The 13,602-nt window shown below is 55.5% G+C and overlaps 1 protein-coding gene across 1 annotated transcript; it reads right to left on the reverse strand.

Annotated features, from left to right (window-relative positions):
* Nucleotides 1-398: 398 nt before the first annotated feature.
* Nucleotides 399-12,004, reverse strand: LOC309593215 (acetyl-coenzyme A synthetase 2-like, mitochondrial; the record flags this gene model as incomplete). Its single annotated transcript, XM_082317400.1, is given in 15 exon segments — nt 399-575; nt 664-785; nt 1,106-1,169; nt 1,747-1,874; nt 2,577-2,703; nt 3,191-3,303; nt 3,690-3,782; nt 3,985-4,122; nt 4,532-4,679; nt 6,794-6,946; nt 7,845-8,020; nt 8,488-8,687; nt 9,919-10,015; nt 11,401-11,761; nt 11,765-12,004. Coding segments are annotated over 15 exon segments (2,337 nt in total).
* Nucleotides 12,005-13,602: the final 1,598 nt, after the last annotated feature.

The following is a 13,602-nucleotide window of genomic DNA, read 5'->3' on the forward strand; positions in this document are numbered from 1 at the left end:
GCAATGGTCCTGGACTAGACTATTGCTGAAGAGCAGAGCAGGGGTAGTAGTAATATACCTATCCAGGGCTGGGCATCCTGCCCTGCTGCTACCTCTACAGCTACTGCAAGGCACAAGGAACGCCAAGGAGGGCTTTTGGCCCTCTGCTTTTAGGGAAGGAAATGGAGCTCGCCTCCCCTTACTGTTCTGCCTATGGTGAGTTGTGTTCTTTCCCCTGCCTCCCATGGGTGTGTGGAGACAGAGGTTTTGAGGGTCTCTGTGTTGCAGAGAAGTCACTCAGACTGCAGTGGAGGTTCGGTCTCTGAGCACTTACGGGTCACCAGTTGCTTAGTGACATTTCTGGATGTGGCCCTGGTTCTGCAGTGGAAGAGCAGGAGGTGTCTGCTGGCAGAGCCAAGCTAGCAGCTCTTCTGCCCCTCCACCAGGCGCTTGCGTCCCTCTATGATCTGCTGCACAGCTTCGTGGTCGTCCAGGGTGGTTAGGTCCCCCAGCTCACTGGCCTTGTCCTCCACGATTTTCCTTAGTACCCGACGCATAATCTTCCCCGAGCGTGTCTTGGGCAGCCGGTGTGTGACCTGTGATGGGGAGAGGCAGAGCTAAGGCTGAGGGAAAGGGGTTGGCCAGGCTGCCGGGGTGGGCGTTGGACCAGCCTGCACATGTTACCTGAACGTACTCTGGAGCTGCATACTTAGCAATCTTCTTTGAGATCAGCTCCCGTAGCTCAGCAGCGAGAGTCTCCTGCGTGTAGCCACTGTCCTTCTTCAGCACAACAAATGCATAGGCTCCTGGCAGAAGGACCACCAGGTTACTGCCCCGTGCGCAGCATGTTCCTGAGAGCCTGCCTGGACCTAGCACCAGGAGAGGTCCCTCTCTGCTGGTAGCCTCAGGGGATGTGCTGTAGCCTGAGCTTTAAGTGCTTTTGGCCATGGTGGTGCTGCTGCCACCTTATGCGAAGCCCAGCTGGTCTCATCCCGAGATCCCCACTAACATGCTGTACAGCGTTGGCACAGCATTGCTACCAGGGTTGGTGTGACAGTGCCACTGCTCACTGCAGTGCAATAGCCCAGGGAGAGATGTTTCAGGGGCAGGAAAGCAAGCATCTTACCTTCTCCCTTGATCTCATGTGGGTAGCCGATGACAGCAGACTCTGCCACTGCCACGTGGTGATTCTGGAAGAGAACAGGGCAGGGGTTTGGCTCAGTGCTTTCGGCCGGCTGGCTGACACCTGGGAACCGTCCTGACCTGGCTTGGCTACTGCAGCCCACGGTAATGCAGAGAGATAAGGGAGGGCCTCGGATGGCCTCTGCCCTTTTTCCTTCTTGCATCAGCAGGTCTGTCTGCAAACAAGACTTCTTCCCCCACCCCTGTCTGCTTTAGGCTTGCACCTCCTAGACCCTGTTTTGTGCTTCCTGGTTGTTCCTCCATGTTGTTCCACCAGGTCCCACAATCTTTACTGGCCCATGGATGCTCCTCCTTAACATGCCCAGCTGCCTGCTGCTTTAGGATTCACCCATTTACAGCATCAACCTTATCAGGCTTTGTCCCTCCCTTGCTGCAGAGAGCCAGAATGGGAGGGGAGAGGGTGGGAAGCTGTTCCTACAGGCAGGCTGTGGGTCAGACATTGTTCCCTGCTGCTACAGCAGCAGCATGTTTCTGTCCAGGTACTTCAAAGAGGCTTCCCAGAGCCCCACCAGTGTGCCTTTGCTGTCCCCTCAGATGGATTTACCTCCCACCCACACCTCTTACCACAACATCCTCCACCTCTGCAGTGCCCAGCCGGTGTCCACTGATGTTAATGATGTCATCCAGCCGTCCTGTGAGCTGGTAGTAGCCCTCACTGGTACGATACACACCATCCCCAGTGAAGAAAAACCCTGCAGTGGCCAGAACCGTGCCATGGTCACTTGCTGCAGTGAGCATGTGAGCTGCTCACCAGCTGCACTGTCACCTCGCCCCCGTCTCCTCTCTGCTGGCGCCAGGGCTCATGTACTCTGCTCTTTCCTCAGCTGCTCAGGGTGAAGGTGCCCACCTTCCTTGTTAGTCTTCTGCCTCTCGCTACCTGCCTCCATCATCAGGCTCCTTCCCTCATTCTGCAGTGCGTTGGATGATGCCCAGCCTGCCTCATCACCACAAGCTGGGAGCACTTTGGTCCAGTGCAGGTGCCTGTGGTCCTGCTGCTTCTCCCCTTTGCTTCGTGTCAAGACACACACATGCTCTTGGGCTTGCTCAGTGCCTCTGGATGAGTGACAGAAGCTGACAAGGTTTGCAAGAGGTGCAGCAAGATGCCTCTCTGTGCTTGAGGGGACTGGGGGCAGAAGGACAAATCCACTGCCCTAAAACCACATCTGATCCAATGGGGAAGGTTGGTGAGAGACACACATTCCCAGGGCAGTGCTGAGGTATCGGGCCTGGGGAGATGAAGGGCCTCAACACTGGGAGGGGGGGGTGTGTCTGTGGAAGAACGAAGCAGCAGAACCAGCTCTCCTGAGTCCTACCCCCATGCAGAAAACCAGCAGGCAGACCCAATCTTACCCAACCAAACACCTCTGCAATGACCTGCCACGCATTGTCCTTACCTGGATAAGGAGTCAGATAGGTTTCCAGAAATCTCTTGTGGTCGTTGTAAATGGTTCGTGCCATACCTGGCCAGGCTTGCGAAATGCAAAGGGCTCCAGAGATGTTGTTTTCCAGAAGGACATTTCCCTGTAAAACAGTTACTTTTTAGTAACCATGGCTGAGGGTAGTTGGGATGTTTAGTCATTGCCTGTTTAGCAACCCTGTAATGGAAATGTCGGGCAGTGAGGAGAGTCCTGTGCCCCCGACTCCAACGGGACAGGCTCAGTCTCTCCCGGCAGATGTCTGCAACCAGCTGCCTACCATGGTGGGACACAGGGCCCCTCCAGGGAGGCTGCCTGTCCCTGCCCAGCTCCCTCACCTTGGGAAGACACGTGCCAGGGAGCCCAAGCGCAGCCCATCTTGTCAGGACAGAGCAAACTAGAAACCAACTTCTGCACTAGTTGGAAGAACAGCTTCACTGTTAGTCCCTTTCCAGTAAAGAAGGTTGCTGTCTAGCAGAGGTGAGCAGGAAAGATGTGCTTACAGATCTCTGCTCCTGTCAGCAAGTACACGCTGCAAGCACCTGGGGGAAAGTGGGCTGAGCCAGTGGCTGGGCTGCAGGTTATAAATGTACCTTGTCGTCCAGGAGGGAGGGGCTGATCCCAAAAAAGGGTCTCATAGCCATGCCTGGAAGGATTTCAGCTCCAGGATTAGAAGGACGGGGTGAGATACAGATGCCTCCGGTTTCTGAAGCAAAAGAAAACTGTAATGCTCATCAAAGTCAGGGACAAGAGGAAAGCCAGATAGCACTGCTTGGCCAACAGCCTTTGCCCTGGCCCTCACTGCACCCTGCTGGACCACAGGCTGGGGCTGGGTTTGCCAGAGAGCTGGGGAAGGCTCTTTGCAGAAGGATGATCCTGCTCATTTAGTTCAGCAGAGATCTGCTCCCTACCATCAACTGCCCTGTGTTTCTCTGGGTTAGCTTTAAAGGCCATTTCTCTCTTTCATGTTTTGGTGTCTGTGGCCCCTTACAGCATTGCTCATACAAGAGCGTCAGTAACAACCGTTCCCACTTGGCCAGCAAAGCAGCAGGTCACTCCTAAAGCTGGAATGAGGGGTCATACACATCTCACCAGTTTGCCACCACGTGTCCACTACTGGGCACCGTGTCTCGCCGACCACGCAGAAGTACCACTCCCACGCCTCCTTGTTGATGGGTTCCCCCACTACAAGGGGAAAGACAAGGGGACGGAGCTGAAAGATCAGGTCAAAGACACAGCTTCCCAGGGCCTGCTTGCAGAGTCACCCCCAAATAGCCCAGTCTCCCAACTTTCTGCTCTCATGTGCTGCTGCTCTTGGCATTTGTGGGAAGAGGCACAACCTGATGCCCAAGGATTTGCTGCTCCAGCCCACGCCACCAGCAGTTACCTGAGCCGAGCAATTTGAGAGAAGAGCGGTCGTACTTCTTCACCCATTCATCGCCATATCGCAGGAGCAGGCGGATGGCAGTGGGCGCCCCGTAGAACTGGTTAATTTTTAACCTCTCCACTGTTTCCCAGTAGCGGCCTGGAATGGAAACAGGGCCAGTAACCATCCACACAGGTCCTCCCAGCCCGAGACCAAGATAGAGGGAGAGGAGGTGAGAGCAAGGGCTCTCTAGCAGTGCCTGGACCCTCAGCCAAGCTAATCCCACACTGGGAAGGACTAAAGCATTCCAGCAGCAGCAATGGCCCCTTTTCTTCCACATCACGTAGCTCTGCTACTCTCCCTGCTGCAGGGGGGGACAGGGAGAAACAGCAGCAGCTTCCTAACCAGAGAAAAAGACTCTTGCCCTCGCAGCTCTCTGCGGGGCATAGTGGCAGCAGAACCATCACTGCCTGTGTCCTGGCATCAAGCTGCCAGCTCCCTGCCTGCTGCAGGTTTCACAGGGTGGCTGTGGCATGTCCCAGCTCCCCTGAGACACCTTCTCACTCACCAGGGTTAGGATGGACGGGAGTGCTCTCAAAAAGGACTGTGGTGCCGCCATTGCAGAGGGGGCCGTAGACCACATAGGTGTGCCCTGTGATCCAGCCGATGTCTGCCACGCAGCCGAAGATGTCCCTGTCCTGGTAGTCGAACACGTACTGCACAAGAGAGGAGAGGCAGTGAGGGGTACAGCCTGGGCCTGCCCTCCCAGCAAGGGGGGCAACCGGGGGCAGTGTACTCCCTCTCAGCCCTACTGTTATTGCATCCTTCCATCTTCCCACCACCCCTGCAGGGATACCTTCTTCCTGCAGAGAGTTTTTTAAAACATTGTCAGAAAAAAAAAAAGAAAAGTCAGGTGCTCTATGTAGGTGCAGGAGGAGAGAGACAAAAAAAAACCCAACCAACCAAACAAACAAAAAAACCTAACAAACAGACAAATTTGCTGTTTTCCAAAGGAGACAGCTACACCCTTTCCTTCCTTCTGCTGGTGTCTAGACAAGGCTGATCCAAGTATCCTGTAGCATCAAAATGGGAAAACTTTCAGGGTGAGGATGGTCCCTCCACACCTGCATGACCACATGGAAGGAGAGGAGTTGTAGGCAAGGGTGATGTGGTGGAGGACTCCATGAGCCACCCCCAGGCACTGCTGGGCTCCAAATGCACAGTAAACCCTCAGGAAAACCCTGAGCCCAGCAAGAAGCCCAGCGTAGGAGCGCTGAGGCAGCAAGCAGAGGGACGGTGAGATGCCTCAGCCCAGAGCTGCCCCAGCTTGCCCACAGGAGTTGACACCCCTCTGCTTCAGCTGGGTGAACACAGCCCTGTGCCTGCAGGCAGGCAGAAAGCAGGACAAGCTCTTCTTCCCACTGCCCCATTTATTCCTCAGGAGCCCCTTGGCTGCAAGGCTGGAGTATGAGGGAACGATGCCTGCCCTGTGCAGGGCAGAACTGGGTCCTGTCAGACTGGCAGCAACACATCCAGCTTCCTCAAGCACCCTCCTTCATTTCCTTTACTCAGCGCCAGGAAAGGTCCCCCGGGGCTGGTCTCCTACTAGCCCATCACTTCTCACCTTCTGCTCTGGCATCTGCTGTTTCGGTCCTTCCCATCTCTTCCTGCAGCTCCCTGTCTGCAGGCTGCCAGCTGGGGACTCCAGGGCCTCAAGTGCTCCAGGGTGCTCGTAATGGAAACTTCCCCTGCTTGCTCTGTCTCTTTTTAACTGAGCGGTGAATTATGGTAGCAGCAGTCTGCCCCGTCCAACTGAGAGATCTGAGCGTGCCAGCCCTGTATCATGATTTCCAGCACTCCTGAGTGCTAACATGGCCACGTGCTGCTCTCTCCCTGCATTGCCATTCTGGGATGGCAACCCAACTCTGATGGTCTCCAGAGGGTCATGTATCATGCTGATCACAGCTATACAGACAGCTTAGCTCACAGGAAAACTAAGGGCTTCCACACACCCCAGGAGGTCTGGCCTCCAGCACTCATGGCTGACAGAGAAGACCCAGCCAGCCCCAAGCTTGCTGTCTCCTAGGGTGCATGGTCTGAGGCACTACTGGAACTTCAGTCACGCACAGGGAGAGCCAGACCCAAAGCTAAGGGACTGTTCAGAGAGGAACTCCCTCTTCCAGAGGACTCCATATAGTGTCTTAGGAAATGTCCCTCGCAACCATTCCTGCAGCCAAGTGCAGCTCCATGCTGTGCTCGGTGCCCTTTTATCTAGCTGTCAGAGTTTGCTTTGGGCATGCTAGGGGTTAAAGGCGTTCTTCTTCCCAAAGATGACCCACACTCTTCAGGTGTAGACCCTTTGTCTTGAGGGCACTCACCAGCTTTACAGATATCCTCAAATGTGCCCCTCCCAGAAGCACTGCCTTCAACCTCCTGCCTGAGTTGGGGTAGTAACACTTAGGGAAAGCAAGACAGTGGTTTTAGGAGAAAATTGGCTTCTTCCTCCTCACTCAATAATATAAAATTATACTTGCAAGGCTGCACATCCCACCCAATGATTCAGTCTAGGATAGGGCAGTGAAAGAAAGAAGAATGCCAAGAAGGTAGCTCAGAGGAGTATGTGTTTGGGAGGCCCTGCTCCAGAGCATGTGTTGCTCTTCCCCACCACCTGCAGGCAGATGCACTCTACTGGGCTGATGCCCTAGGAGGGCTTCCCAGAGACTTTGCTCTGGGTAAAGATAAGCTCATGGTGCAACAAGGCAGCACATCTATTCCCTGCACTGCCTATGAACTGCTAGCTCATGAGCACTCTGTGCCTGGGATCCATTACCTTGTGCGTGAGAGCAGCAAACAGCAAGTAACCAGCCTGGGAATGAACCAGACCCTTGGGTTTGCCAGTACTGCCTGATGTGTAGAGAAGGAACAACATGTCTTCACTGTCCATGGCAGCAGGCTCACAGCACGCATCCTCCTTCATCATCTCCTGCAGGAGAGAGCACAGCAGTTCTCTCTTGGGGTCTCACAGGCTTCCCTGTCTTGTCCCGACACCCGCTTGCACACCTCTCCCCCAAGCCTCCCTCTGAGCACCTGCACCACCCTCTCCCCCCATACCATCCTCCCCGCCTCTGCACCTCCGCTCCCCTTGTTCGCCAGCCTGAACTCTCTTTCGCCTTGCTGAGCTGGCAAATGCTCTCCTCAGCCAGAGCAGACCTGCTGAGTAAGAGGCAGCTATTTTTATACTGCTGCTGCTCTGACCAGCACAGAATTCTTCCAGGAAGCCTTTCTAGCACTAATTGCTTGCAGATGGGATGAGCAGAGGTAGGGAGACCTCTGTGCAGCTCCAGGGAGCTAACAGAAATGCACGGCAGGGGCTCACCACTTCAGAAACAGTGCTCCGTGCTGGCAGCCTGGCCATCCTGTGTGCCACAAATAACGGGGACATGAGCAACCTCGCTGCCTGCTTCCTCGGACACAAGCTGCCAGCAGCGCTCACAGAGGGTGCCAGGTTCGCCAGCAGGGCAGTGTGTGACAGTGCAGTGGCAGTCCAAGGCTGGGCTCACAACGTGTCAGCCTGTGTCTGGGGTGTTTCTAGCCCCGGTCCACCCTGCTACGATCCCTGGTTTGCACTGCCTGCCCCTGACAGTACAGGGCTGGTGCTGTGGGAAGACCCACCAGTTACCCATCCTGATGGCTCCTGGGACTGTCCTGAACTCGTGTGCAGCTCCAGCTGCCGCTGCTGCTGCAGGACAGTGTCTCCACATCATGTCAATGCCAGAAAAACTGTCGTGGCCAGCCAGGACCCTCTCTCCACCCCCTGTCCCTGCTCCCAGAGCGGGCACATTGCTCAGGGGAAGCGGCAGTAGCACCAGGCAGCCTCTCACCTCCTCCAGCAGCACGTCCAGGGCTGTCATGGGAACCTTGCTGTCAGTCCTCATGGAAACCAGAACCCGTTTCACTCCTGGGCACTGCTTCACAGCCTGGTCCACTGTCTTCTTAAGCTCAATAACCTTGCCTCCTCTCAGCCCCTGGTTCACTGTGATCACTGTCTCTGACTGGGCTGCAGAAGGCAGAAGAGCCACATAAGCAGCTCTGCCCCCCTCCGTCAGTCACACAGCTGTTCAGCTCTACCATGATCCTGCACCTCTCCCTCTCTCTCCCAGCCCCTGTTACTCATGTCCTCCATTCAGCAAAAAGAGCAGCTTTGCATCTTTGTTTCCCATTCATTCCTGCCTGTGTTGCATCCCCTCAGAGGAGACGCTGTATCCCAGCCCTTCAGTCCCTTGGATGAAGGAGAGAACCAGTCCATCCCGTGGGCTGGAAGATATTTAGTGAGACTGCGCCATTTCCTGCTAATCCCTGCTCCATGGCCATATATCATGGCAGGACACTCTCAGTTAGCCCAGGGAGTCTTACTCAGAAAATCTTTGCCATCAGCACAACCCTGAGCCCCGCAGCTGCCGAACCAACAAGCTGAGCACTGTCCCCGAAGGGAAACACCTGTCCCTGTTACCCACTGGCTCTTACCGTCCCGGATCCTGTCTGCTAGGGACTCTGCACTGAACCCGGCGAACACCACAGCGTGCACAGCCCCGATGCGGGCACAGGCCAGCATGCTAGCCACCGCCAGTGGGCACGGGGGCATGTAGATTGTCACCCTGTCACCCCGTTTCACCCCTTGCCGTTTCAAGGTGTTTCCCAGGCGGCACGTCAGCTCCAGCAGTTCCCTGCCCAAAGAAGCAATGGCACAGTTAGACTTTCTTGCAGATCTTACCTGTGTGCAGAAAAGATGGGGGGCCTCAGAGTCACAGGTACTCAGCTTACATCCCTACGCACCCTAACCCCCCATGCTGGAAGTCCATGGGAGAGCTGTAAAATGTCCATGGGAAGGAAAGGAGAAGACAGTCACTAACATGGGCCATTATTTATGGAAAAGAAATAAATCAGAATGGCCTCTGTACAGAGCCTGATACTCTCACTGGCCAGGTTGAGGAGCAAGCCATAGGGCCAGCAATGGCCACTGGCAATTACTCTGGCTCAGCAAGCCCACAACACCTCCACTGACTTTCCCAATGGCAGCCTGCACATTTCTTATCAGGCCGTACAACTGGAGCGACACACTACCTTGCAAGGCTGGAGGCTACATGTGAGGAGTTAGATATCTTCCCCCATGAAAACAGGGCCCTGTGCTTTGCTAAAGCTGGGAAGGTCAAGTCCTCCAGAGCTTGTGCCCACCAGTGAGAACAACAGCTGTAGGAAAGCAGTGAGCAAAACGATGCTGCTCTCCCGAGAAGCGTCCCTCGCAGAAACCACAGCTTGTTTGTCAGTGACTCATTTCATGGAAGGGCTCTCCATGCAGGGAGATTGGCAGGGGTGGGTGGTCATGTTTGTCGCGTGAGGTCTGGAGCCAGAGAGGACAGAGGGATTTGTTCTGTGTGCAGAGGGATTTAAGTGGATTCTGCAGCAGAGACTCAGAGAGCAGGCAAATCGAGCTGGAAGGTGGGGGGCCCCAGACCAACCTAGCAGGGCTGGACAGGCAGTCCCCCCCAGAGAGCCAAACCCAGCAGCGCTGCTGATGTGTGAATGAGCATGGGACTTCCCAACACCCATGCAGCTGCGATTCTGTCCTCTCTTACAGACCATTTACCTGCAAGTTTAGACACCTTGCTGGTAAGGCACAGGGGTGACTTTCCCATGTGGTCTTACACGCAAGCATTGCAGTGCTGCCACGAGGGGCTTACATCTGCCTCCGCAGCTGGGTAGGGACCCCTCAGGGCCCCAAGGGTTAATCAGAAGGTAGCCTGAAGTCTCTAATCAGCACAGACAAGCCAACAGCCACCATACTGTTGATCTATCTATGTGAAGGAATGCTGCATCCCCTTACATGACGCACATCAGCAGATCAGTGTTCATGCACACTGCAATAGGTCTCTTGTATGCTCAGAGGTAAATACTGACCTGTACGTGACCCGCACCTCCTCTCCTGGTTCATCCTTCTCCCAGATTAAGGCCACTTTGTCTGGGGCTACATGGACATGTCGGTCCAGACAATTCACTGGAAAAGACGACACAGTCTCATTGCCAGAGCAACCCTCAGTACCTTTTAACTCCCATAAAGCCAGCACTGGCAGTCCCATTTTCAGATCAGAGTCAGAGCTGTGTGTGAGTCTTCTCAGCATTAACCTTGTGCATCCGCTGAACCAACCTTTGTGGATCACAAGCACTGTCCCAAGCCCATTACACTCCTCACCACTCCAATACCTACCGATGCCCACTGTCAGCTTCCCCCTTAATTGCAACCTAACGCAGTCCAGAGCGGAAACTGCTGAAGTCCCTTTGGAGGTCACATCCCCAATGCCCTCAGAGGGCCTGGCAAACATTAACTCAGCCATCGCTCCACCCAGCACTGCCTTGCAGCTGCCTCTAGGGTGGACTAAGGCAGTTTTTTAGTGGTGGTGCTCCTAAATAACAAACGTAGGACAAAGCAAAGCTCTGCGCAGGAAGGCTGCAGGGTGCATTTCTCCAAGATGGAAGAGAGCCACGGCCAGGAGTGCACAGCCCCTGGCTTTCCAGGGACATGGTAGGCTGAGGCTTTGGCTGTAATTCTTCTGGGAAGTTTCCTGCATGGCTGGCAGCTGCAGTTTCCTCAGAAGCCTTGTTCCACTCTGGGTTTTCCTTAAACCTGCTACTGAGGTCATGGGATGATGCAGCAGCCCCAATTTGCTTACAAAAATGCCTTTTTCTCCTGACCATTTGTAGTTTTCCAGGAGAGAAACACACACATGCGAAAGGGGGAACAGTAAGATCTCAAATTCCAAAGGCAAATAACTCCTGCTCTCCTGCCCAAATGGCCTGTGTAAGACCTGATTTCCGAGAGGTCTGTCTTGTCTTTTGAACACTGGGACCAACAGCGCTGTGAGCAGGACACAGTGCCACCAGCCCCTGTGTCTTCCCCGGCAGCCCCCCTAAGGCAGTAGCCCCAGCCCACAGAAGAAGAGCCGCCCACAGCTGTGGGGACTTCCAGTACCGCTCATTTCTCCTGTATTTTGCTTTCTGCAGATACATACTGCCTTCTCTGGGCAGGGATAACCTGGTGCAATGCTGCCTGCTGAAGGCACAGGGTTCGGTGCTGCTGCCTGTGGTCCTGCAGAACAGAGCCGCTGTGCTGCTGTGGGATCCACAGAGGCTGAGGGAGAGCAGCCTGGCTCCCAGCACACCCCGATCCAGCTGCAGCCCCTCCAGTGAGACCCAGTTGCTCCCTTAGGACCAGCCACATCCTTATACTACAGCCACTGCAGGACCAAGTGGACCTTTTGGGGACCCCCCCTCACTCCAACCCTTTAACTCTGTGCTCCTCCAATCTGCTCCCAGGGCTGAAGCCCTTCACAGAGAGGCAGCTGCAGGCACTTGGTGGGCTCCCATGTCCATCTCCCTCCTTACCTGCCACGTTCAGCTGCCCGCCCAGGAACCAGGAGACCCTGCCCTGCCGCAGGTCACAGTCCTGGACAGAGTGGAAGGGGGTGATCCAGGTGAGACGGCTCCTCCCCAGAGCTCCCCAGAAGGCATCCCCCTGCTCCACTGACACCTTGTACAAGTCTTGGTGGTCCTTGGGTCTGGGGAAGGCAACAGCTTCGGGCATGTAGGCGGTGAGGGGCCCATGGCTCCAGGCTCGGGCAGCGGCCAACCCAGGCAGGAATCTGGGAGCCTGAGGAAGAGCTTTGGGGCAGCAAGCCCTGGCCAGCAGCCTGGCCATCATTGCAGGGCGCCTGCCTCTCACCGAGGAGATGGGTGCCTGGAGCCCTCACAGCCGCTCAGGACACCCAGCCCGGGCAAGACGGGCCGCTGTGGGAGCTGAGGCTACGTTGCCCTGGGCTGACTGGACACAAAGCAGCTCTCTGCCGCAGGGAGCCCACGCACCCCTTCTCCCCTGCCTCGTTCCTCTCCTCCTCTCTTCTAGAGCACTATGGGGAAAAAGAAATTCAATCCCTTTAAGGGAGGGGAAAGGGGTGGGCTGTAGAAATATTTGACTGAAAATAACCTTCATGCTAATCTGAGTCCTGACAGCCGCTCTTGAACAGGAGCCAGGTTCAGCGGGTGCCTGGGCTCCCCACGGGGGCTGAGGTGCCCAAGCCAGGCTCTACCAGCCCGCTCATGCTCCCCCTCTCCCAGGGCTGCGCTGCACCCCCAGACCCCGCTGCTTTGCCCCCACTTGCCTCCCTCCCATCTCCCTCTACTTATCCCCATCCCTATCCCCCATCCTTATCTACAGCCCCCCCAGCTGCAGCCTCCCAATCCTCCACTGGCCACCAGGGCAGGCTGGGGCAGCTCACCTGTAAAAGTTAGGGTCCCCTCCATGCTAGCCGTGGGTGATGGGACCATCCCCTTCTGAGAATTAAGGCCCATCCCCTGCAGAGCATTAGGCTGTGCTGTCTCTGGTGAGCCAAGGAAAGTTTTTCTCCTGCAGCTGTCTGCTGCAGGTGAAGGATATTTGTATCCCATCCCACCTCACAGCTGGGCATCAATCAGAGCTGTCCCCTCTGGCAAGCTGGGCTGAGCTCTCTGCCTCCTCCCAAGCACTTCAGACTGGTCTGTACCACACGGTGGACTGGGAGCACTCAACAAGGACATGGTGGAGGAGAGGGTGGTGGTTTGGCACGAAACACTGCAGCCCGTCTCCTCACATGGAGACCTCCCACCACCCGCTGTAGCAGAGCTAAGCTACCTCCCTGCCTCCAAACAGATTTTTTTTTTCTGCCTTCAGGCCCTATATAGGTAGTTTTTTTTAAGGCAGAGCTTGGAGGTTTCCTTATTTTCATTGACCAGGTTCCCTCTCTCAGAGGGCACAAGAAAAGAGCAGAAAAAGACACTCCCTGCAAGCAGGGCTGTTCTCAGCCAGGCACACCAGCGGGATCAACAGCAGAGATGAGAGGGTTAGTAGGTCTCCTCTATGCTCTTCATACTGCGACACCACTCACAGTCTGCAGAGCTGGTATGTTTGGTTAACAGGCTGGACACCAATATGGGGGACAGACGCTATTTGATGGCAGGTGCACTCATCTCAGACCACACACCTGGTTTGTATCAGAGCTGCCCCCAGAGCTAGGTGAGGACCTACGAGGGCTTTGTCCCCCCAAGGAAACGCAGTCTTGCGGCCTTACAGCCCCTCCACAAAGTCAAGCCCGAGCAGCCTTGTCGTTCCACAGGCAAAGTCCCTCATTTTCTATGCACATCTGTTCTGCCTCAGCCTTTTTCCCCTGTAAGAAAGACATCAGTTTTTTCCATCAGACCATCCCCAGATGCCCTTAGCAGGGTGGGCAAATGTCAGCTCCTTCTCTGATAACTCAGTATGGGCTCCTGCTGCTCTCATATCAGAGCTCGCCTTGCTAGAAATCCCTGTCGGTGCCCTTCCCTCTCAACAAGCTCCCCTGCGCTTGCAGCATCTGGCTGCTGCCTCCACTCCTCAGGCAAGCTGGGCCCTGCAGCCTGCTCGTGGCAGAGAGGCTGAGCCTGCCCGAAGGTCTGCCCAGCTCTGTAACGCCAGGGCAGGTGTGGTACGGGGTGACCCAAAGCACCAGGGCTGTTCTGGATGCTGAAGTGACTTATTCTCTGACCAGTTGTATGCCATGATGCCTAACTTCTGCC

This window comes from Platalea leucorodia (genome assembly GCF_965183815.1).
Source record: "Platalea leucorodia genome assembly, chromosome: 7".
NCBI classification, from domain to species: domain Eukaryota; kingdom Metazoa; phylum Chordata; class Aves; order Pelecaniformes; family Threskiornithidae; genus Platalea; species Platalea leucorodia.